Source organism: Hordeum vulgare, chromosome 7H (genome assembly GCF_904849725.1).
Source record: "Hordeum vulgare subsp. vulgare chromosome 7H, MorexV3_pseudomolecules_assembly, whole genome shotgun sequence".
Taxonomy (NCBI): domain Eukaryota; kingdom Viridiplantae; phylum Streptophyta; class Magnoliopsida; order Poales; family Poaceae; genus Hordeum; species Hordeum vulgare.
The window spans coordinates 30139760-30166254 of NC_058524.1; the positions used below are offsets into that span (position 1 = coordinate 30139760).

Sequence of the window (26495 nt, forward strand, 5' to 3'; positions counted from 1 at the left end):
ACAGAACCCCCTTACTTTCATGTTAAATAACCCGCGGTCCAAATTGTAGTCAGAGCGAATCGTTTTTAAATTTTTTTACGTAAACCCCTCACATATGCGTTAATAACCTCAAAGTCCATTCAGAATAAATATATATTTTCAAATAACAATATCTTTTAAACCGTAAATCCAATTTAAACATGTTATATATGAAACTTTATTAGAAAAATGTGTAGAGTTTGAATATGTTGTTATTTGACATGTTAGATATATTTTAAAAAATACTATATAGGATACAATACTAATCAATATTTGTCTTTATTTCGTATCGACTATTTGTATTGTAACATGTTAACTTAAGCATTAATATTTGGGAAATGTTATAATCTTTGGACATGATGTACTTGCACCGGGTTCTTTCTTTGTACATATTTTATAATCGACCTTACGTACGTGCTTTTTTTTACAGTATCCATGCACGTTTTTACCAATGGACTACACTTTTTTCATTGTTTATTTTTCTCCCGTTGCAACGCACGGGCATTTTCTAGTTGGGACTAAAAAAAAATCCTAGAACTTCTTAAAGAAACAGGGCCTTACACCGTTTTACAGAGTGGGTTAATTTTTTAGATTGTGATTGGTCAATAGGTGAGGAAGACGGCTCATCCTCAGTTCCTCACTAAAATCAGGGGGCAAGTTTGTGATTGGTCATTGGATGAAAAGATCATGTAAAATTCTGTATTTGTTTGTACGTCTATTATTTTTGTGCAGAGAACTATTTCCAAGCACCTAACACTCACGTCTCGGGCTCTCGGCAGGCATTCACTCACCGTCATGGATCCGTCAATCTCAGACGGACGTGCCATGTGGCTTCCTTCTGCTGGGTGCCAATGTCTTAGTTCTCGACGTACGTGTTAGAGATCAAAAATCTGTTTATTGATGATCACAAGTTACATATTTATAGTCCCCGAAAGGACGCATCCGAAGGAACACAACGGTTACAAGAGTTGCATCTCTTTGTATGACGGTTTGGTAAGTGAAGATTTAATCCTTAATTAGACATATTAATTAAGTCTTAACACTCCCCCTAATCTATACTTGTCCATGTAGTATCAACATTTTGATAAAATCTCCTTAAAGTTGCTTTGTCATTGAGAATGTTCATCATCATCAAGTTCAGTAAGTCTCCATGAAAAACCCTTGTGATCCCAAGCATCAACTTGAAAAAATCACTTTGAATTTTGCGTCAATATTTGCAAGAAATTGAAAATCTCAATTGCAAATAGGTGTATTAATCTCGACATGTAGCGAAAATGAAGATACATACACTCGGAATACATTATACTCAACAAAATACACTACTATATATTGTAATGAATAGTAATGATGTTGCAAACTTGATGTTTAAGTGAAAACTTGAATTGTATATACCTTAAATTAAATGAGATGCTCTTGTATCAAGTTGCAAGATAATTCAACAAAGTGAACTAATATTTTGCAAGAGAAAATTAATCTCTATTGAAATGAGATTGTTTTGCGAGAGAAGAAAATTCTCAATCGCAAATCCGTACTTTAGATGTACTGAATTTATCTTTGCAAGAGATAACAATCTCAATTGCAAACGGACGTAATTAATCTTAATACATGATAAACGTGAAAATATATTACATCCATTTAGTATCTGGAATACATCGGTATTCAACAGAAAACAGTACGGAAATATATATGTACTGATTTGAGCAGATCTAAAACAGAAATAAATTACCCTTAGAAATGTTGTTAGGAGATTAATTACAAATCTGCTAAAACAAAGATGCAAATAAGCAAAATGAGGCAAACAGTGGATCCTGCGCATGTACATGCTCCGTCAACCGAATAGATAAAGGAGAGAGACAGGGAAATAAATCCCCAATCACTCAATCCCCATCCATACGAGATTGAACAGGCGGGGGCTTCCATGGCCGGCCAACGCCACCTCCAGGCACGCTGCCGCAGCGACATTCACCGATGGCGGGTAGAGGAACCAGGTGTCATGTCGTCTTCCTCGGGAGAGGAAACACCAATGAGGCTGTGGCTGGAAGCCACGCCATTGGAGACGATGTTTGCGGCACCGCTTGTGGGCCCGAGCGCCGCAGGGCTCCATGCGCTGGAGCGGCCGGTCGACGGCAAGCGCGGCGAGGGCAGAGGGGCGGCAGGCAGTTGTGGCGCGACGACATCCTCGGCGCGCGGCTGCTCAAGCCCGTGGTCATCTCCGGCTGAGGCGGAGTGGCTCCATCGGCGTTGGCGGCGCGAGCCACGCAGCCAGCGGACGCGGAGCCCAGAGGTGGCGGCGGGGCTGGCCACGGCCTGGTGCGGCTGGGCGCGGGCACTACTGGGCGGCGCCCACTGCTTCGGTTGCGTACTCCGGGTGCGAGCGCCGCGCGGGGAAAGGGGACCCGCAACGACGACCGGAGGGAGGAACCACCACGTGCGCTTCAGGTGTCGCCGACCAAAGGCCGCTATCATGCCATCTGCAAGAGAGGGCGGACGCCCCATCTTCCTCCTTTGCGGAAGATCCACTAGGGAGGCCGGAGCTTGAAGTCGCGCCATTCGCGAGTCCGAGCGTGGTCGGGCTCCATGTGCTGGTGCGGCGGCCCGGCGGGGGAGCGGCACACCGAGGGCCAAGAGCCAACGGCAAAGGCGAGGCCGAAAGCAGTCGTTGGCATAGGCGGAAGAGGGCTGAGGCGGCGAGCGTCGTCTCGGCGCAGCCGGCACAGTGGCCTTGTCCAACGACACGGTGGTCGTGTCCAGCGAGCGGAGCGCGGCGCACGGCCGAGTGCGGGGCGTGGCACGGCGGCCAGGCAGACGGAGGCGCGGCGGACGGTCATGGCTTGGCGATGCCGGGCGCAGGACGCTGTGCGGAGCGTACGGACTGGCGCGGCCAGGGGCGGCCGACGCGGTCCGGCGTTGATTACTCTCGGTAGAGACACGTGACTGATAACGTGTTAGAGTTCAAAAATCTGTCTATTGATGATCACAAGTTACATATTTATAGTGTCCGAAAGGACGCAGGGACACAACGGTTACGAGAGTTGCATATGACGGTTTGGTAAGTGGAGATTTAATCCTTAATTAAACATATTAATTAAGTCTTAACAGTACGCTCGATTAGTCGAGCTTTCTGACGTGGCGATAGCATATCTCTTCGGTCTTCTTCTCTTTGCCGGGCTAGAGTCGGCTTACCATGATCCCGTGTTAGAGAACTCGGCAAACAAGAAAGAACTATAGAGTATTTTCCAGCAGTGCTGATGTTGCTCTGCTGGGCTTAGAAGAAAAAGATATTCATAGGTTGAGCGTGATAAATCTGAAGAGTCCATATTGTACTATACTTGTGTTGATTTAATTAACCACACAAGATAAATAGACATACTCGAGGATAAGTAGACATAAGGCATGGCCGTTTAAACACAGGACTTTATATTTTCTTACCAGAATCAATCATCAGCCAGAGCTAGGTTTTCGTGATGGCGGAAGACGAGGGCGAGTCCGGTTGGGCGCACCTGCCCGATGATCTCCTGCTCCAGCTCCTCCGCCGCCTCGCATCCTTCGCGGACCGCGTCCGAGCAGCGGCAGTCTACAGGCCGTGGCGCTCCGCCGCCAGCCAGCTCCCACCATCGCGGCTCCCCTGGGTCGCGTTCGGCAACGGCACCCTCCTCGACCTGGCCAACGACGGCGCGCCGCACCCGCACCACCGCCGGCGTCTCCCCGACGACTGCTGGCGCTACAGCGCCGGCGAGAACATGCTGTTTCTCGTGCACCAGCGCGACGGCAGCTGCTCCCTCCTCAACGCTCTCTCCGGCGCCACCACCCGTCTCCCCGAGCTAGCCGGCCTCCTGCGGACTTACGACGTCGAGCACCGGCATCGAGAGAGAGACGACGAGCTCAGGCGCGTCCCCCACAACGTGCCCACGCACGACATGGCCTACAACTTGCTCAGGCTCGGCATCCCCCACAACTTGCTCAGGCACGGCATCCCCCGCTCCTCCAGGCGGGAGCGGGACCGAGACGAGCCACCCATGAAAGCCATAGGGAAGGTGGTGGTGTCCTCCTCGGCGTCCGGCGGCGACGACGACCCCATCGTCGCCGTCCTGCTCGAGCGCGACATCATCGTTTCCACGTGCCGACCGGCCGGCGAGAGCAATTCGTTGCTCCTGGGAGCGCTGCGTCACGACGCCGTCGACATGGCCGTCTTTCAAGGGAAAATCTACGCCCTCTCCAAGAGGAGCCATGCCCTCCAGACCATCGACCTCAGCAACGGCCACAGAAAAGGCTTCAAACTCAAGTACAGTACCGAATTGATAGAGGACCAGTGGCTAGACAACCACCACCACCAAGATTTCCATGACGATAACATCGGTGTTCCCACGGTCGAGATGTATCTGCTCGAGTCCGGTGGCAAGCTGTTGATGGTGAAGCGATGGCTCCGCGGCCCATGGAGGCCCTGCATCATCCCCGACGCGGATGGTAGAAGAACTTTCCGGTTGGAGGTCTGGGAAGCGGACCTGAGGCAAGGCCGGTGGAGGTGGAACAAGTTGGACGGCGGCCTAGACGGCCGGGCGCTCTTTGTCAGCAGGCCGTGCTCCAAGTCCTTGCCCGCCGGTCATGGAGTTCGAGGAGACTGTATCTACTTCCTCAACAAACTCTACCAGTGGAAGCAGCCGGAGGCACCTCTCGGTGACTCTGGCGTGTACAGCATCAGAGACAAGGCCTTCACCCCGTTATTGTGTGACTCGGAGCAATCGCTGCCGTGGAAGAACGGGCGGTTCCCGTCATGGTTTTTTCATGTCCAAGCTTAGTTATTAAGTCATCAACATCTGCCCGCACTTATCGATTGGTTATCGAAAGGACCAAAAACAATTGTATGCAAAAAAATAAATGATTAGCTGGTTTAAATGTATATTTTTCTAACCGTGTCTTGACTTTTACATCATTGCGACTTCATATCGTTTAGGACTTCACCCGTCACGGTTAAATTTAGGTGCATTTTCATAATAGATAAGGTTTAAGGCGCATTGCATTTACTCCTAACATCTACTTCTAACATTTACTCCATCCGTTTTTAAATATAAGTCTTTCTAGAGGTTTCACTAGTGAACTATATACAGAGACGAAGCCAACATGCAAGCATAGGGGGGCAAGTTTGTTCATGGAGGAGGCAAAGTTCATATGAGCTAAAAAAAATAGCTACAACAACCATTATTATAGTAGAAAAATCAATTTGTTAGGGGGTCTAGCCCCCCCCCCCCCTTGTCCCCCTAGAATCGTCCCTGACTACATACGAAGGTATATAGACATATTTTAGAGCGTAGATTCACTAATTTTGCTTCGTATGTAGACAGCTAGTGAAATCTCTTAAAAGACTTATATTTAGGAACGGAGGAAGTAATTAGTAGTCCGTTGTACTATTTGTATATGCATGCATAATGTGAATGCTATTTTTTTTAACTTATTTCACAATCAATCAATAACCACCTAAGTTTTAGAGAATTTCCATACACGTTTTCTAAACCGTGACGAAGGGAGTACCAATCTTTAGCCGATTAAAGGCATTGACTCACAAATCCAGTTCTGTTATATCGCTAACCAAAGCCAATATGGTCCATCAGCACCAGCAGGTACGTAGGCCCAATTGATGGAGATATGTCAAGTTATATGCTATGGTATTTCGTGTTTATGTATATTTCGTGCAGGTATGTAGCATTCATGTTTGTATATGCGGTCCACAGCGGCGAATCTAGAAAGAATATAGAGGGTGGACTCAAAGTTTTAGGCGGACAATATGTGTCAAATATGTGCTCCAATTGACATCAAATTTTGAAAGGAAAAAATGGTTTTACCAATTTATATACAGACAATATGTGTTCAAATTGACATGAAATTTCTCAAGACCAATACTAGTAACATGACTAAACGTACAATAAAGTTCCATACCATACGCACACCAATACATCAAGGATAAGAGAAGCAACCAAAAAGAAGACAAAAACAATGATATTGGTGTTGCTTCTTACTAATGCTCTTGTAGTTCTAGAAGCACCTCCACAAGAAAATCCAAGTGACAAATTGCAAGACATCTATCCAAATAAGTACAAATGTTAGTAATATAGGAATGCATCATTTACTGACTATCAATACAAGTAGGCAATCAGAGATATACCTCTAAGAAATCATATTATACTCAGGAGGCAAGTGTCCTTTGCGATCTTTCTTTTTCTGTATCATAATTTGACCGTCAGGAATACTTTTGAATATCATTTTCTCACAATAGCATACCATTAGATCATTGAGCCAATCATCTGATATCTTATTGCGCAAGTCGATTTTGATGATCTTCATTGTTGAAAATATCGTCTCGACCGATGAAGTTGCCATTGGAAGAATCAATGTCAACTCGATGAGGCGATATACCAATTAGAAAGTCCTATGTTTTATTGTTTGAACCATCAACCGAGAAAGGGTAGAAACATCCGGACATCCATTAAATTCCCCACTTCTCCTAATATTTGTAAGGAATGTCGGAAGCTCATACCTCAGCAACAAACGTTCAGCTTGTGTAAAATCTTCAGCATAAAGTTCAGCAAGGCGAGTAAGTTGTGCACGCGCGCGTTTGTGTTTGTGTTGTGTGTGTGCTGCTGTGTGTTGTTGCGTGTGTATATATTGTTGTGTGTGCGCTACTGTCCCTTATTGATATTGTGTGTGTTATTGTTCCGCACACATATATCACATGAGGGGCAAAAGAGTCTTTTCAGATGTTATTTAAACTTAAAATGGACAAAAAATAATAAAACATAAAATTTGAACCCATTGTTATATAGGGAAGAAAGCATTGTTCTGTGTCCAATAAGGAAACGAAATTTAAAATAGTACTATTAAATAAGGAATTGTTTCTAAAAAAATAAGAATAAAATGAAGTTATGTGAATTTCCTTCCACTGGCAAACTGGGCCCAGGAGTCATAGCACGTGAACGGCTTCGTGCACATTCTTCCCCCTTGACCTACCAGCTCCCCGTTTTTCCCCTTCACAAATCTCTTCTTCCCTCTTCCCCCGTTCCTCGTGGTGAGCTCGCCGTGATCTGCCTCCGACGACCGGAATAGCGTCGAGCGGCCGTTTCCCTTATCCTCCTACCCACCCATCGGCACTATATCAAGCCACCCGCTCTATCTGGACCGGCCCCTTCCGGAGGAGGAACGGCAGCCTTGGAGGTGGACGCTTGCGGCGGCGAAGAGGGACCCGTGTCTTGCCGGCTGCCACGAAGATTGCGAGTGGCGTTGGGGGCAGAGCGGTGGGTCCGTGCGAGGACCGGCCGAGGGCGGCGAGTTGGAGCTTTGCCCTATGAAAGATCTGCTCATATTAGGTATGCCGGACACGGCTCAGCTGCTGTGTTCTTGTTTTTTTTTTTTCAATAGTTGCTGCAGGTTCTGCCCAGATCTAAATCCATAGACAAAGTAGTGATTGCTTTCCCTCGCTCTTGGAGCTGCCATGATTTGCACAGCCATTTGCTGTTCGCTCAGGTGTATTTGTTCTCTCCTGCGAAAGTCAAGATTCATTTTCTCTGAGTAGTGACCAGTGAGCATGATTTCTGTTTACACTCATTTTTAAGTGAAGAGCTCCAGCATGTCAGGCTAGCATGCTGGCTTCCATATGAAATGATGGAAATTTATGAATTGGAACTTGGATGTTCAAAAGCTGCTGGCTTTGGTGTTAGGATAGTTAAACTCGTTATACTGAACATGTATGAGTAATAACCTTGCTGTCTATGCTTGCTTTACTAGTGGTCGACGCCGCCATACCTGGCATTCCGTAACCGATGTAAATTGACTCTAGGTGGATTCCTTCAAGCTATGTTTTTTTAGGGGACTTCAAGCTATGGTTAATTAGTTAATCTTTACTGTTAAGACAATTCATCAATGAGCGAGTATAGTGAACAAAGGCTCTATGTAGCCACTTAGTAGATTTTCAAATTGCATGAATTGTGGCAGTATAATAACCTTGGGTTGTGTCTTTGTTTTCTGTTTCATTTCAGTTGCAGCCTCTCTGGTGGAGTGTACAGTAAATTGTTACTGGGTTCAAGAAGTATGCCTATTCTAGTAACTGAATGCCCAGAGCTTGAAACCTAATTTACTCATTTCCCAGGAAGAACTGGTCATGACATCCAAGTGTGTTTGGTTACTGATCCCATTAGGTCGCAGCGCAGTTTGTGTTTCAACAACAAAATGAAGGTGAAATGTTGGTCACGTGCCACTGGTGTTGCAATGGGATAACCTGCACCATTGGGTGATTAAATCATAAATGACCTTTTGGGACGGGAAGGAATTAAAGAACTGTTTCAATGAACTTCCTACTAAACCTTAAGCACCTCTGGCACATTAGCTTGCCGACGAGGCCTGTCATTTGCAAATGCCTTCTAGTAGTGATTGGTCTTATTGTACTGAGAGCGATTGTCTCACCTTTTCTTGCCATTAACTTGTCTGAGAAGAGTTTTTATGAGTCATCAACCCTTGACTTGTTCCCTGGAGTTAGGAAAGACAAGTTTGTTGAGGTCCCACAGATTATATGGGGATTGAACAATCAGAAGATCGCATTTGCCAGGGCATGCTTGACAGCGAAATTTCTGAACAGGTCTCTGCTCATGCCAAGTCTGAGTGCTTCACTTTTCTATAAAGAGGTTGACTTGCTGCAGCCTATTCCTTTCGACAAGGTGTTTGACTTTAACAAATTCAATGCCCGCTGTTATGGATTTGCAAGGCTAGCTCGGTACTCCGAAGTTTCAAATCATACTGAGCCTTATAAACTCCAGAAGGGAAGTGGTAGGAGGTGGACAGTGGAGAGAGATTTGGATCAGCTGCAACAATCCAAAACGGGCGAGGCCGATGGCTATGAAGTAATTCATGTCACTGGGAAACATCCGTTTTTGTGGCCTGACCATTGGCCAGTGAAAGACTATGCCAAGGTCTTCGATTGCCTTGCCTTATCTCCTGAGATAGAAACTGAAGTAGTCAAGGTCATATCCAAGATTAAAGATGCAGGGAAAAAAGCAAGACATGAGGCTGCTATTTCCCATAATAAGAAGAGGATAGATGATGGTTCTTTAAATCTGCCCGTGCAGTACATTGCTGTTCACATGAGAATAGAGAAAGACTGGATGATCCATTGCAAGAAGTGGGAGAAGCGGTCTAACTTGAAGGAAATCTGCAGCAGCAAAGGAGAGATCATCCATAAGGTCTCACAGATTACTGATCTACGCCGTCCGGTTGTGGTTTATCTTGCAGTAGCTGACAGCCTTCTAGAGGATGATTCAGTAACCAGTGGTTGGAGAGTGGGTATGATTGCTTATGAGAAGAAGAAACTTGGAGTTACTGACATATACGAGAGGCAGCCTTATCTTATAAAGTCTGCCATCGACTTTGAGGTGTGCGCGAGAGCAGATGTGTTTGTTGGCAATAGCTTCTCAACATTTTCCAACCTCGTAGTTTTGTCAAGAACGGAAAGGCTGTATAAGCTGGGGGTGCCAAGCTCGTGTGGCGAGGATGTTGGACTGTCGTCGTACGCCTACAACGTCATTGGAGATGACGGCGGGCCGCAGAGATGGATGACGGATATGTTGGACACAAGCCTTCAGCGCATAAGCTACGGAACAAATAACATCTCCTGCCACTGACAGTTGGTTGACACACATAACATCTGACTGAAACACAATGGCACAATGGGACGCAGGAAGATAGTTTTTGGCCGAATCTTGTCCAGAAACTAGCTGTACTTTCCATGCTAGGATCTGGACAGCCACACTGACATGCCAGCACTAATGAAATGAGTTTGGCCAAGACCTTTCTGTACTTTGTGATTGTGTACAAAAGTTCTTTCGTCAGCAGTTTTTTAGTTTGCAGAGCTAGACCTGTGGGACACTTTCTTTGACACCTATATGGTTTATTGAGATCCGCTTTGCTTCACACTCTTGGACAATTATGACGCTTCCACTGTCACGTGAACATTTGTATGAAGTGCATTGTTTCGCTTATATCCGAAGACTCTTGATTCTGCAGATATTTGTAATATCCTGAAGAAAGATTCTTCTTTCGCTGTGTTCCTCGACGAAAAACACGTGTGGTAAGTGGAGTCACAAACATCACATGCCAGCAACTGTGGACTAAAAAAGTTTTTGATGCGCGGGGGTGGGGTGGGGTGGCGGTTGACAGGAACAGAAGGAAAAGCAGAGTAATTTTTATTTTGCGGGTGAGAAAAATAGAGCAGTTGATTCAATCAAGACAACTTACCATAATTATCTTGTGTGTGTGTGCGTGTGTGTGTGTGTGAGGGGGGGGGGGGGGGGGGGTCCAAGCTCCCGCAATTGGCAGGAACAGAAGTAAAAACAGAGCAATTTTTATTTTGCAGGTGAGAAAAACAGAACAGTTGATTCAATCAAGACAACTAGTAGCATCATAATTATCTTATTATTAAGGGAAACATTATAAATCACTCGGCGGATCACTAGCTGGCGTCCGCCCTCTTGTTTGCACGCCAGGTGTCTCATGGTCATCACCGTAAATTTTTACAACTAGCTTCTTGTTGCAATCAATAATAGCTCTGTTTGTAGAATCTGGATCCTTGGAATACATTATTACAGCGACGCGACACTTCTTGCAACATGATATCAGTTACAAAAAAAATATGCAACATAATCTCTTTGCAAAATAAAATCTAGAACGAGACCTCAGTTGAAAAACAAATTCTATAACAAGGCCTAAGATGCAAAATAAAATAAAATAGCAACAAGATCGTAGTTGCAGAAAAAACAAGACCTAAGTTGTAAAAATGAAAGAAGTTGTTCGATCGCCAGATCTGACGGCCCACGAGCCGGTTGGTTTTTTTTTTTTTAAATCCATCGGCTGACGCGTAGCACACCCCTATTATTAAAGGAAAACACTTGGCGGCAAATTCTCTGTCCGACAAGATAATTAGCAACATAATCCTTTTAGTTTTACTTTTTTTTGAGAAAAAAAATCAGCATAATCCATTATTGAGCATGTCCTGTTTACAAGGGTCTAATGTGGGTGCACATCTAAAATTTATTTCATGAGCCCACATGAACGAAACAGTGCCTCTTTGGCTAAAATTGCATCTTTCTCTCTGCCTTCCAAGTCCTTATGAGACGCGGAAAAGTTAGTCGCAGAAGATGTGCTTTTGTTGAGAAGAAACTGAGAACATCCGGGTAAGTATAACAGACAATTCATTATATATTAAGAGCATATAAGATATGAAAAAATGAGCTACAAAGTCCCAAATAAATCTATTCTTGTATGCCTTGGAATCGACAAATTTTAATAATTGTAGCTAAACATTTTATTCTTTGACTTATTGGACCTTATATATTTAACAATTGTACACGCCATCAAAGAAACCATTGATCTAATGCAACCAATAGGTCATCATCAATGGACCAGAACCTGTAGTATCTATATTCGTTCGAAGTACATATAATAGCAAATGGCTAATTTCCATAGTAAATTCACCGAATAATATAATCATATAGAAAATACAGGCTAGCACGTGGTAATAAAGTTTTTAGCAAATGGTATAATAATAGTTACTCCGCAAATAAAAGCTGATTAAACATGTCTTCATGACAGAAGTCACAAGTCTTTTTACCATACATGTTGTGGTGCATATATAACCATAATATCTCCATCCACGAAACATGAACATGTGTGAGGTATAGAATTATTTTCAAATGCTTCACACACATAAAAGATGATGTCGTCGCTTTTGAGAGGGCCACTATGTTGGCTAGAATTTTACTCCCTCTGTTTCGTTCAGACACATAAGACTAAGGGGATATAATTCATGGAATTGGAGAATGAATAGTGCGTCTACTAAAAAGCCTCAGATTTGATTATTTTTTTGTGTGTAGCACTCCTTTTAACGCATTTTGAGCTGAAAATGTACACATTTGTGCATTATGTCTTATCTATTTTTCTTTTTTTTCAATACCCCTCCCTGGGAAAGGGGAATAGTAAAAAAGATATGGACCGCACTAGATTTTTTTTGCATTATTTCCTTCCTCTATCCATATTCATGCAGAATTGCTCAAGTATTTGTGTATATCTTTAGAAAAATGAAACATGAAAATTTGAATTTTGATCATTTGAAATTCAGCCTCCATGGAGGCCGAGCTCCATTGGGTGTTTTCGGCTAGACAAAAACTGTTAATACTCAAAAAGTTTGGAGTAGCAGCACAGCACAACACTTATTTCTTAGTTGTACCTTTAGAAATTAATATTTGCAATCTCTAAAAATTGTTGGGTTACTAAAATTAAACTTGGAGGACATGATGTTCAATTCAGAAAAGGTGTCACATCTTTCTTACATACTAAAAGACCATCTTAATTAGCTAAATAGACATGTTCAATTCGAAGCCCCCGATGGCAGGTGGCCAACAATCCCTTGTGGAGCTTCAGACAATGAAGCTCGGTGGTCCGACCCTCTGGTCTCCACCAATCCATAGTCTGCTGCAGTCAATTTCTCCTAGTGCTAAGGTTTGCAATTTACCGATACAACAAGGGAATGAAAGGTTGATTCTAGTTAGATTGTGTTTCATATTATATCATCTTCTAAGACATGATATAAGTGTACCCTGGAAAACAAATGTGTTGATGTCTCTCACAAAATGGTAGATATAATGAGCATTCAAGACAACTTCATGCAAATGTGGAATCTGAAAGAAAACCCTCACAAACCAATGCAAGAACCCCTGCTATCATCCTCAATCTGAAATATATATGCAACCTGACTCAAGTTTTTGGAAAAATCCAAGTTGAAGACCATTGGCCATAGTGTGCGGTAGGCACCGTTGCCGTCTCCAACGACAAAGGTGTCACTGTTTGATCTCTCATGTTGTACACACCGGAGTCGAGGAATGGATTCCAAGGAGTCCTCTCGTAGTACCTGCTGTAACGCCCAGTCAGAAAGTAGATGCAATCTCTCGAGCTCCGACGGCACCACATTGGGCGCCCGAAGAGGCAGGAAGAGACTCGGAACAACCTTCACTGACGAAGAGCGCTCGGCCCATCAGCGTATCGACTTCTCTCCACCATCCACAACCGCTGCTAGGGTTCACCGCTTCAAAGACCTCAAACCGGGGGCAAATAGCTCTTGTGCGACGTTTTTGAGGTGAATTGGAAGGACTGCGACGTCTTTCGTCTGAATTGCCTCGGTGCGACATTTCTGAACGAGGAAATATCCCACACACGACATGGCCCTTAATCTGAACTGATGCCCTCATTAGCTGTTAGGGGTTGGACCCACAACTTATCCATGTAAGCACGAGCCCTACTTGGCAGTGCATCTAGTTACGGGCCCCACTTGTCAGTGCATCAGGTCAAATGTGTCCCCGTGCATGTCCGAATGGGTATCCATGTCTGAACCTGTGTTGCTCCCTCCTCTTCGTTCCCGGTGGTGAGCCAGCGGCGGCGGCGAAGCTTTTGTTCTGGGTGACAGCAGCGGCGGCGCTTTCGTTCTCGACGACGCCGGCGGTTGTGGGGAGAGCCCTGTCCTGTTCTGGTACCCGTCCTGTTCTCCTCCGTGTTGAGTTAGATATCACCGCATCGCCTCTGCCCCCTTTGTTTCCCTCTGTTTTTGGTCGATTTGATCCAGATTGCTGGTTAGGCAATGGAAATCTTCAAGGATTGTGACACCGAAAAGATGAAGGGCATGACTATACCTATCAAAACCACTTCTGTAAGTCCTTACTCCTCATGCCATTGAACTCCGGTGATGCACTTCAACAGTTGAGGAGAAGCACACCTAGCAGAAGCAAGATCCCAAAAGTAGAAGGAGAAACCTCAGATATTTTCTTCATCAAGCTCTTCACACAACCAGGACATAAGTATATAGAAGGTGGTTAAACCCTCGGCCTCTGCATCAATCGATGCATATGGTCATCTTTATTAATTATTCCACGAAGGTATGGCAAGAACATATATCAAGCCATCCAAAGTCACCACTCACATATGCAAACTTGATAATGGAGAATGCTCTGACTTCAACAGAGACGGGATAAAGGCAAAGCACCATATCTGGAAGGTTTAGGGTAGGAAGGACTACAATCCTGTGAAATTTGAGGAGCACATGATCAATATTTAATAGGGTTGCTTTGGAACTAGCTAATCTGGTCCAGAATAGAGATTTTGATGTGGCACTCATATACTGGCTTGGATGGAGCTTAAACTTGGAGGATATGAATATTTTAGGGTTATGAAGATGCTGTATAAATTTCATGCGATCTTGATAAGCCAAAGTGACACTTCCTTCACACATCATCCCGTTGGACAGAATCTTAGAACAATTACTGGGAATAATTGGCTAAATAAAATGAGCCCAAAATTGGTTTAGAGAGGTTTTATATGTAGTAGAATGTCCTGGCAAAATTTCAGAATTTATGGAGCAACATAAAACATAGTTGCTTCACAATCCAAAATAATGACCACAGAATAAGATTTGATGCTATGGTCACATGGTTGAAGGAGTGATGCTCAAATTTGGGGAAGCGGCATTATTTGAGCATTTTGAGATGATGGCAAAGTTTCAACGCATTTGAACACTCCTAGCCAGCACTTTCTTCACAAACCTTCCTCTGGATCAGAAACTTTGGAAATTTGCCAAGAAATATTTACTAGCTAAATTGAGTTGAATTTTGGCATGAGGCAATGATGGATAGGAAAGAGTGCCCACAAATTTTGAGAGCAATCAAACAAATAAAAGGGTACTTGCTTCACAACTTGACAGATAGGGCAGAATCAGAAAGGAATATTTGAGGAATATTTTTGAACATGGCAAGGAAATATTTTATCATATCTGAGGAAGATATAACCCAAGAGATATATGAGAATTATTTGGGAATTTTTGGAATGATAGAAATGGGGGTTGCTTCACAACTATTACAATGAAACTTGGTTTCGGTGGAGCTGGGCCGACCAATAAAACCACAGCCCGCGGATCGCTGACGTAGCCCTACTTCCTGATCCAGAACGTCCATTCACGACGATCCAATGGTCCGGACAAGTGCGGGGTTTTGATGGGGTTTTGAGGGAGTTTTGATGGGGTTTTCAAACGTTAGGGTTGAGCATAAGTAATTCAAAAAAAAGAGAAAAAATAGGAAACTTGTGGCAATCATCATTCTATGTGACTAACTCCATAGGAAAAATAAGAAATCTGGACTATGGAGTTTTTATGAAAAACCTTCACAAACTTGGCTATCGAGGTTGTACGATTTTAAAAGGTTAGGGTTGAGCATAAGTAATTCAAAAAAAAATCAAAAAATAGAAAACTCGTGTCAATCATCATTCTATGTGACTAACTCCATATAGGACAAATAAGAAATCTGGACTATGGAGTTTTCCGTGAAAAAACCTTTACAAACTTGGCTATCACGAACGAGGTTGTACGGTTTTGAAAGGTTAGGGTTGAGCATAAGTAATTCAAAAAAAAATCAAAAAATAGAAAACTGGTGCCAATCAATTTGAGTTGTTAGTATATGACAAAGTAAGAACATGTGTACTGGTTTTCCAATATTTTTTTTAAATTTTTTATGCTCATTTCAAACTTGGTCAAACCTAAGTTTGACAAACATTTAAACAAGTTTCAAACATGAAAATGACAAACCAAGCCTGGATCCTTCTTAGTCACTTCAAAATGAAGCTTTTGTGATGTTTTTGAAAGTTTGAAGTTCAACACCCAAAACCACTTGTCTTCACACATGAGTTTCAAATTAGCTCCAAAGGGGGTAAATATCCCATTTCTAAACAAGTTTTTTTTTGTCCACCATGTCTAAAAGAGCCAAATCAATTTGAGTTGTGAGTATATGACAAAGTAAGAACATGTGTACTGGTTTTCTAATTTTTTTTAATTTCTTATGCTCATTTCAAACTTGGTCAAACCTAAGTTTGACAAACATTTAAACATGTTTCAAACATGAAAATGACAAACCAAGCGTGGGTCCTGCTTAGTCACTCCAAAATGAAGCTTTTGTGATGTTTTTGAAAATTTGAAGTTCAACGCCCAAAACCACTTGTCTTCACACATGAGTTTCAAATTAGCTCCAAAGGGGGTAAACTCCCCATTTCTAAACAAGTTTTTTGTCCACCATGTCTAAAATAGCCAAATCAATTTGAGTTGTTAGTATATGACAAAGTAAGAATATGTGCACTGGTTTTCCAATATATATTTTATTATTATTTTTATGCTCATTTCGAACTTGGTCAAACCAAAGTTTGACAAACATTTAAACAAGTTTCAAACATGAACAAGAAAAGTTTCAAACATGAACAAGAGAAGTTTCAAACATTTAAATAAGGATATGCAGAAAAGATGATGGCTCAACTGAAAACAGGGCAATGTTCGATACGTTCGAAACAGAGCAGGGGTTGACCGGTCAATCTGACCCATGGGCTAGGGAAGTCAGCGGACATCACATCAGTGTCGCACCTGAGCTACTTATACAGTGAAATATGTCGTACCCTAGCTATTTCCAGATCTGTGCAGCTCTCGCCCCCTCTCGCCCCTCGCAGCTGCTACGGCAACAAAAGTCCTTCCCTGGCAATGGTGCCAGAGATCCTTCTGTCGTCTCTTAAGTTTGCGTTGGTTTTTCCCTTGGAGAGGAAAGGGTGATGCAGCATAGGAGTAGTAAGTATTTCCCTCAGTTTGAGAACCAAGGTATCAATCCAGTAGGAGAATCTCGTCAAGTCCAGAGTACCTGCGCAAACACAAAAGAGCTTGCACCCAACGTTATAAAGGGGTTGTCAATCCCTTCAAGATTGATTGCAAAGTGAGATCTGAAGGCGGAAAGTGCAATGAAGAAAAAGTGTAAGGCTGAAAATATGGGGGCCATAGTGTTGACTAGAGACTTCTCTCAAAATAGAAAATATTACGGTGGGTGAACAAATTACTGTCGAGCAATTAATAGAACCGCGCAAAGTCATGACGATATCTAAGGCAATGATCATACATATAGGCATCACGTCCGAGACAAGTAGACTGATACTTTCTGCATCTACTACTATTACTCCACACATCGACCGATATCCAGCATGCATCTAGTGTATTGAGTTCATGACGAACAGACTAACGCCTTAAGCAAGATGACATGATGTAGAGGGATAATCTCAAACCAATGATGAAAACCCCATTTTTTTACCCTTGATGGCAACAACACAATGCGTGCTTCGCTACCCCTTCTGTCACTGGGTGAGGTCATCGCACGGTATGAACCCAAAACCAAGCACTTCTCCCATTGCAAGAATCATAGATCTAGTTGGTGAGACAAAACCCACAACTCGAAGAGAATTACAAGGATATGAAATCACGCATAAGAGAGATCAGAAGAAACTCAAATAAGATTCATAGATAATGTGATCATAAATCCACAATTCATCGGATCTCGACAAACACACCGCAAAAGAAGATTACATCGGATAGATCTCCATGAAGATCATGGAGAACTTTGTATTGAAGATCCAAGAGAGAGAAGAAGCCATCTAGCTACTAGCTATGGACCCGTAGGTCTATGGTGAACTACTCACGCATCATCGGAGAGGTCATGGTGTTGATGAAGAAGCCCTCCGTGTCTGAATCCCCCCTCCGATAGGGCACCAGAACGTGCCCCAGATGGGATCTTGTGGAGACAGAAGCTTGTGGCGGTGGAAAAGTACTTTCGATGATCTCTTGATTTTTTTCTGGGATTTTAGGGAATATATAGGCGCAAAACCTAGGGCAGAGGTGGCTCAGGGAGCCCACAAGCCAGGGAGGCGCGACCCCCCTGTCCGCGCCATGAGGGCTTGTGGGGTCCATGCAGGCCCCCTGCCCTGATTCTCCAGCTTCCCGATCTTTTTCAGTTTCGGAAAAAATCTTTTTGGCAGTTTCATTCCATTTGGACTCCGTTCAAAATCCTCCTCTGAAAGGGGTCAAAAACATGGAAAAAACAGGAACTGGCACTTGGCACTGAGTTAATAAGTTAGTCCCAAAAAATATATAAAAGGCATGCAAAACATACAAAGTTTAACAAGATAATAGCATGGAACCATAAAAAATTATAGATACGTTGGAGACGTATCAAGCATCCCCAAGCTTAACACCTGCTCGTCCTCGAGTAGGGAAGTGATAAAGAATTAATTTTTGATGTGGAATGCTACCTAGCATAGTTGTCCTTTGCAACTTCTTTCACGTGACATGAATGTTCAGATTCATAAAATTCAAAACAATAGTTTGCTATTGACATGAAAACAATAATACTTCAAGCAAACTAGCAAGGTAATCATGAACTTTCAAAATAACAAGGCCAAAGAAAGTTATCCCTACAAAATCATATAGTATGGCTATGCTCCATCATCCTCACACAACTAATTTAAATCATGCACAACCCCGGTATTGGCCAAGTAATTGTTTTCGCACTCTTACTTTCTCAAACTTTTTATAACTATCACGCAATACATGAGCGTGAGCCATGGATATAGCACTATAGGTGGAATAGAGTGTGGTGGTGGTTGTGAGACAAAAAAAGGAGATGGTCACATTGACTCGGCGTATCAAAGGGCTATGGATATGCCCATTAATAGATATCAATGTGAATGAGTTGGGATTGCCATACAAGGGATGCACTAGAGCTATAAGTATGTGAACGCTCAAAAGGAGAACTAGTGGGTGTGCATCCAACTTGCTTGCTCACGAAGACCTAGGGCAATTTTGAGAAAGCCCATCATTGGAATATACAAGCCAAGTTATATAATGAAGATTCCCACTAGCATATGGTAGTGACAAAGCAAGAAGCTCTCAATCATGAAGAACATGGTGCTATTATGAAGCACAAGTGTGGAAAAAGATAGTAGCATTGTCTCTTCTCTCTTTTTCTCTCTTTTTTTTATTTGGGCTCTTGGGCCTCTTTTTTCTCTTTTCTCTTTTTTTATTGGGCAATTTGGCCTCTTTTTTTTCCTCACATGGGACAATGCTCTAATAATGATGATCATCACACTTTTATTTACTCATAGCTCAAACCTTAGAAATGACTCTATAGAAAATGCCTCCGGCAGTGTACCGGGATGTGCAACGATCTAGCTTGGCGTATGACGTTGCAACATCTCGCTAGCTATCTTACAATCATGCAATGGCAATATGAGAGTGATGGCACAAGTCATGAGACGGAACGGTGGGAATTGCATGGTAATATATTTCAGAATGGCTATGAAAATGCCATAGTAGGTAGGTATGGTGGCTGTTTTGAGGAAGGCATATGGTGGGTTTGTGCAGCGGCGAGAATTACGCGGCAATAGAGAGGCTAGCAAAGGTGGAAGGTGAAAGTGCATCTATACCATGGACTCACATTAGTCATCAAGAACTCACATACTTGTTGCGAAAGTTTTTATTAGTAATCGAAACAAAGTGCTAAGCGCATACTCCTAGGGGAAGGGTTGGTAGGTGTTAACCATCGCGCGATCCCGACCTCAACACAAAGGATGACAATTAATAGATCAATTATGCTCCGACTTCCTAACATAGCGGTTCACCATACGTGCATGCTGCGGGAATCACTAATTTCAACACAAGTATTTCTAGATTCACAACACCCTACTAACATAGCTCTTAATATTACCAAATCCACGTCTCAAAACTAATTGAGAGGAATCAAGACTTCTCTTTCTACTCAATGCACATGAAGATGGAGGTTTTTGTATCCTCTTTGGGTACCTATCACCTTTGGGACTACTTTCATAGCATAAGCCAACTACCAAGTCACGCACCGCCGTGCTCTAAAAGATATAAGTGAAGCACGTAGAGCAAAATTATCTAGCTCAAAAGATATAAGTGAAGCACTATGAGCATTCTACCAAAATCACGATGAGTGCATGTCTCTCTCTCAAAAAGGTGTGCAACAAGGATGATTGTGACACAACAAAAAGAAAAGACTCCTACGATACAAGACGCTCCAAGCAAAACACATATCATGTGGTGAATAAAAATATAGCTCCAAGTAATGTTACCGATGGATTGAAGACGAAAGAGGGGATGCCTTCCCGGGGCTTCCCCAAGCTTAGGATTTTTGGTGTCCTTGAATTTGGCTTGGGATGCCTTGGGCATCCCCAAGCTTGAGCTCTTTCCACTCCTTATCCCTTTGTCCATGAGAACATCACCCAAAACTTGAAAACTTCACAACACAAAACTTAAACAGAAACTCGTGATATCATTAGCATAAGAAAACAAACTACCACCTCTCTTGGTACTGTAGCAATCTCGATTTCTATTTTTATTTGTGTTGGGCTACTGTATTCTCACTTTTCCATGGCTAGTACCCCCGATACTAACCATAGTTTCATCAAAACAAGCAACCAACTCAACAAAAACAGAATCTGTCAAAAACAGACCAGTCTGTAGCAATCTGTATACTTCGTATACTTATGGTACCTTAAAAATTCTGAAAAATTATGATTGCCTGGGCAAAAGGCATATCAACGAGCATAAAAAAGAATCAACTCAAAAGCTCTTTCTGAATAAAAATGAAAAATTATCTCACTACATAAGATATGACCTCTCATATGCTTCCACTGAAACAGATGAACATGGACCCTTAACCAGTAAATGGAACTCACCATCAAGTTGTACAACATCTCACATGATGCTCCTCTTCCAAACACCAACATGAATGTGCAAAAAAAAAATCTGGTGTCGGGATATCAAAACACCTTGACCCCCATTATTGTAGGAAATTGCGAGGAGTTCAAAAGGAATAATTACATTTTCACAAGTTTCAATGATTCCACCAGAATAATGTAACGCACAAATTATATCTCTCGACATATTAATTCTTCATGAAATTGTTATAAATTTTGGGCACTGTACAAAAATTCACGGTAGAGTGCCTCATGCACTCATATTAGTTCACATGACTGCATGCGAGGCTTGTGCCAAAAAGGCTCATGAGAGACCTGGCATCAATTACGATGTAACATACCCTTTTGGTATGAGTAGAATTATGTTTCGGGACTAAATATCATTGAAAATATAAATAGTCTATCCATGCAATTAACGGATGCAGTGACAACATACTCATATGAGTCACGCATTTTGGAAATATATATTGAAGTCCTTGAAGGGCTTAACTCCAAATCCAAACATGAACTGTGACATGTTTTTTGTAAAACTTCAGAAGTCACTCTATTACTCAAAATAGTTGAAAATCATATGGTACTACAAAGTAAATGAGTTCCTTCTTAAAAATGATGACTTGAATAATGATGATTCTTTATGTGTTTAATAAAGGAATACCAAATTTTATTTCCCTACATCACGTCGGTGTATATCAATGATCTTATCATCAATGCTAACTAAACATAAACATACACTAATTCGTCTTACAACGAAAATCTGGGTTCAACCAAATATTGCTTAAGTTTACAACTATATCATTCTTCGAAGAATACATACATAATAGTCTATGGTCCAAAACACATCTCGGATTTTCAATATGGATGTATCATACCATTAAAACATACCTAAGGTCATATTATCCCTAGCAGGGGTACAAATCTATTCGGACCTAAGGGTGAATATGAAACGATATCTGGACCTGAAGTTCCTATCTCACTATTACCAAACCAATCATACAATTGAAAACTATGCGAGGCCTCCCATTATATTTGGTATCTTTATCCTTAGTCCAAACAAAATTTGTATAGATGATATAGGTAGTATCTACTTATATCTCAAGGTCACAATGTTTCTTGGTTAATTACACTAGGAAAATAAAAGATATAACCATCCTATGATTAAATGATATTGACTACATATTTGATCCTAACGACACCATATCACTGATCGGGTTTCCTGAAATAGCCTTCTTATGAAAATCATCCGAATATACTTAAACTACTACTATTATTTATCATTATGAAATCATTGCTTTATCTGAAGCTTTTGTAAAATATGCATGTGGACCATATTCTTCATAATCAAATAATCCACAAAATTAGTATGAGACAATCTTATAATTCGTAAAGTTTAAGGGGAGTAAACTCCCAAATTATAAGATGTTAACAATGATCGATCACATATATTGTACTACATTTCCTTTCATGAGTATCCCCTAATGGTTACACATAATTTTTTTCATATCAAGGTAATATATACAAGTGGTGTGGTCCATTTTATGGTGGTTGCTGCTTCACTCTTTTTCGAAAGCACTTTCTTTTGTTTGTGGGGCAATTTAGAAAAATGTTTAAAAGATTACTAGCAAAAAATAACGTGGTTCACTTTCGAGTGTGTCGCAGTTCATAGTCCATCTTGTTGCGGTTCACTTACCTAGTCTATGCGGTCCACTCTCGCTCAATTTTTATTAGAAAATGGAAAAAATAATTCTTGCAGTTCTCTTGATCGTCTCATTCAGTGAAGTTTTTCATTTGAAGCGATGTGGTCAGCCGTCTAATGATCAGTGGCGGAGACGGGGATGGGGGGGACGGGGGCCAGGCCCCCCCAACAATGGGCCACCCCCATTAACAGACAGCGGGGGCTGTGCTAATTAACCGTTTTAGATTACGTAGGCTATATGGTAATTTAGTTAGGGCCAATGGAGTAGTAGTCTTACTGGCCCAAGCCCGGTCAATAGAGAATCTTACTGGCCTAAGCCCAACATGCACACTAATTATGGCCTAAGTGACGCATTATCCTAATGAAGTACAACCTCGTGCAGCCAAACCCTAGACGTTGGGATCCGAGTATCGCCACCGTGAGGCCGCCGACTGCTTGTGGGATGGCATGGTCTGGTTGCAACCGCTTGGAGCTGGTTGCCCTTGGTGTTCTTGTGTCTCTCCCGCATCCAAATATGGACACTCGCCGGCGCTACTGATCGACATTGCCAGCTTTGTCGGCGCAAGCATGCAATCTTTGACGGAACTCATGAGGTATATAAATACAATTAATCTGCAATTGTGATGCATTATTTAGTAGGTTGTAGGCGTACTAGTATGTGCTTAGGTTGATGATAGATAGATATCTAATTGTCCTATCTTTCATACTTCTATTTTAGATAGAAAATAAAAATAAATACTATAACATGATATTGTTTTTTTTTCAATCACACCCTTCATATTCGAACATTTTGTGCAGAAAATTCAGGTCAACTTGATAATTTTATGATCTTGTAGATAATCATGTAGCTAAATTTGAATAGGCAGTTCTAAAACATGCAACTACTATAAATCTTTTTTAAAACTCTTATATATATATATATATATATATATATATATATATATATATATATATATATATATATATATATATATATGTTTTTCTCCGTGAGGGCTGTCCCTTTCGCCCCCTCTATGACAAAATCCTGGCTCCGCCCCTGCGGATGATGTTCATCTCGTAAGTGCAGAAAAATGTTGTGAAAATGACAAAAAAAAAGTAAGGAGGTTTAGTTCTCTATAGCGATGCGGTTTACTTACGCCCGATGTGAAGTGCACTCTACTTCCTCGTCTCGAAAAATTCACGTCGAACAAAAGTAAATCATGCAGTTCGCTTGCCCGCCGGATGCAGTGCGATTTTCCGTCTGAAGTAGCGCGTTCTTCTGTTTGATGCGATTCACACGCCGATTTTGGTGTCGTGAAAATAGAGTCTCTGTGTTTTGGTAATTCCAAAACCGCTCTTAAACAGGAAGGAATTAGAGAGAGTGTTCTACATGAAAAAGTTGTGTCTCATCGATATTTTTCCAACGCCAATATCATTTGCATCATTTCGACGAGAAGTTTGAATAAATTCATGAAAATGCGCTCGCTGCCACTCGTACGCAGCCGCAATGTTTTCGAAATTCATTTAAAACCGTGAGGAAGCTCAACAAATGACCGGCATATGGAACCTGCGCCTATTTCATAGATTTCCAATGCCGTACCACACGCCTCATTCCGACAAACGGTTAAAAAACTACGGAGAAAACCGTATCAAAAAATTGAAAAATAAAATTCCATGTTTCTGTAAATTTGAAACTTATTTTTAAACCGAAGGAATTAAAGAGTGTAATATACATGAAAATGTTGCGCCTCAGTGATATCTGTCCAACGATGTATAGATCGCTTCATTCTGATGAGCGGTTTAGAAAAAAATCACAAACATACATTGGCTACCACTCGTTAGGCGTTCATCATTTTCGAAACTGCTCTTCAACCGCAGGAAAATTTAATGAAAAAATTAACAATTTTAAAAAAAATTGTGTTTCAAAAATAATGACCATTTTGCTAAAAAAGTTGTCCAGAAATTCAAATTTTTCTTCATGTTTCAATAAGTGTTCCAGAATTTGAGAAAATGTTCGCGCTTCCAATTTTTTGTCATATATTACATAAAATTTTCCATTTCTTAAACTTTTGTTCACAAATTCAAAATATGTTTGGTGTTTAATTCTTTTCGAAATTTCATGAAATGTTTATTTTTTTAATATTTTTTCCAATTTTCAAAAAAAAAAATTGTTCAGAATTTCATAACTTTTTCAAAACTTCAAAAAAGGGTTCATGTTTTTCAAAACCACTTTCTACAATTTCAAATTGTTTGTTCACATGTCTAAAAAAATGTTCCTATCTATTTGTTTTTCAAAATATACACTTATAGAAAAAAAAAGTGCACTTTTATTTAAGATGCAAAGTACAGTAACTAATTCCGGTTGTGTGATCATACCAAGTTGTTCTAGATGCGCGTTGTTCTATCGCATACAACGGTAGTTAGCTGGAGTGGCAAGGTGCACGAAGTCATAAGCGGTTGATTGCGAGTGCGCCCGCCTTTGATTTTTTTTCTTTCTTTTCCCTCGTGCAGTACAGCTCAATGGGCCGGCCCAGTCAGACTGTCTCCCTGTGCGTGGCACCAGCTAGTTGACGCAGAATGCGTCTAATAGAACCTGCTAGAAAAACAAGCAGTAGCCCAGCGCTAAAGACTGCACTGAAGAAAGACATATCCCGACCCCATTTGACACATGTTAAAATGCCAGGGTAACGCACATGGCCGCGCTTGTGGGCCAACCCATAGGCTACATTTTTTGTCATTTTTCCTTTCCATTTTTGGTTTTCATTTAGATGCATCCGTTTTAGCGAAACTTATTTTTGAATGAAGAGAGTAGTTATTACTGGTTACCCATTATTTATGTTTAATTTTCATTTATTTCCCTTTCTCCTTTTCAATTAGTAAGTATGTTTGTTACAGATGAACATTTCAAACACACTATGAACTTTTTCAGATATACTATTCTTTTATAAGAACTATTTTCAAATACATAACAACCAATTATACATACTTGGATTTTTAATTTATAACTTACTTCAATATTAGTTTAAAACTAATAAATCCATGAAATAATTTATTTCGGTTATTCGCCACGCTGTGCACGACTAACAGGGAGGAGGCATATTAAGCGTTAAAATTGGAGGATGGCTCCTTCTATTCGTCGCTCGACGCAAAGGATAAGAGCTAAATTGTGAGTGTGAGCCGACCCAAAAACTCATCTCATACGGAGGAAATTTGCCCACAAATTTGGGAGCAACTATCTGAGAAGTGCACTTTCGGGAGCTTCCTCGGGGTCACGCCCAGGTGCCGCCAATTCACGTATCGCCGTTTTAGGTGTTTTTTCTGGATTTGTATCGCACACGTTTTTAGCTTTTTAAATGGTTTTCCCCTTTTTTTGATGTTTTGGGTTTTTAACTTCTTTTCTTAGCTTTTGGGCGAAAACATTTTTTTACACGAAAAAATGCATTTTTTTTCTTGAGAGGCACACTTTTTCTTCCGTGAGAGGTACGACTGTGCCTCTCGGAAACAGAAAAAATGTGTTTTTTCTTTTTTTGAGAGGCACGGTTTTCTTTCTACGAGAGACACGACCGTACCTCTCAAAAATACAAAAAATCAAGTTGTATTTTTTTCTTTCTCAAGAGGCATGGTTTTGCTTCCACGTGAGGCGTGGATTTGCTTTTGCGGAAGCGAAAAAGTGTTTTTTTCTTTACTCAAGAGGCACGGATTTGCTTTCGCGGAAGGCACGACCGTGCATTTTGAAAACGAAAATATATATTTGTTTTTTTAATGAGAGGCATGGTTTTGCTTCCGCGAGCACTGATTTGCTTTCGCAAGACACGGTCATGCCTCTCGGAACCCCCAAAAAACTCACTTTTTTTCTTTCATGAGAGACACGGTTTTGATTTCGCGAGAGGCACGATCGTGTCTCTTGAAAACGAAAAAAAACATGTTTTAATAATTTTCCTTTCGGAGAGACACAGTTTTTTTGTTTGATGTTTTCCTTTGCGGAAACGATAAAAAACTTTTTTTTTCCTTTTTCAAGAGATACGGTTTTGTTTTCGCGAGAGCCACAGATCTGTTTTCACAAAGGGCACAGTCGTGTCTCTCAGATATGAAAAAAAAGTTTTCTGTACTTATTCTTCCACGAGAGGCATGGTCTTACTTCCGCGAGAGGCACTGA

General features: G+C 41.6%; 1 protein-coding gene across 1 annotated transcript; it reads left to right on the forward strand.

The window, feature by feature from the left end:
• The first annotated feature begins 7009 nt into the window (after nucleotides 1-7009).
• LOC123409764 (O-fucosyltransferase 23-like) lies at nucleotides 7010-10034 on the forward strand. The gene is made up of 2 exons (XM_045102629.1): nucleotides 7010-7373; nucleotides 8043-10034. The coding sequence occupies exon 2, from the start codon at nucleotides 8349-8351 to the stop codon at nucleotides 9675-9677; it is 1329 nt and encodes a 442-aa protein (XP_044958564.1). The 5' UTR covers nucleotides 7010-7373; nucleotides 8043-8348; the 3' UTR covers nucleotides 9678-10034.
• The last annotated feature ends 16461 nt before the right edge of the window (nucleotides 10035-26495 follow it).

Bases quoted from the DNA above. Each gene is read 5' to 3' on its own strand.
- LOC123409764 (XM_045102629.1), top strand. From the start codon at position 8,349: ATGAACTTCCTACTAAACCTTAAGCACCTCTGGCACATTAGCTTGCCG.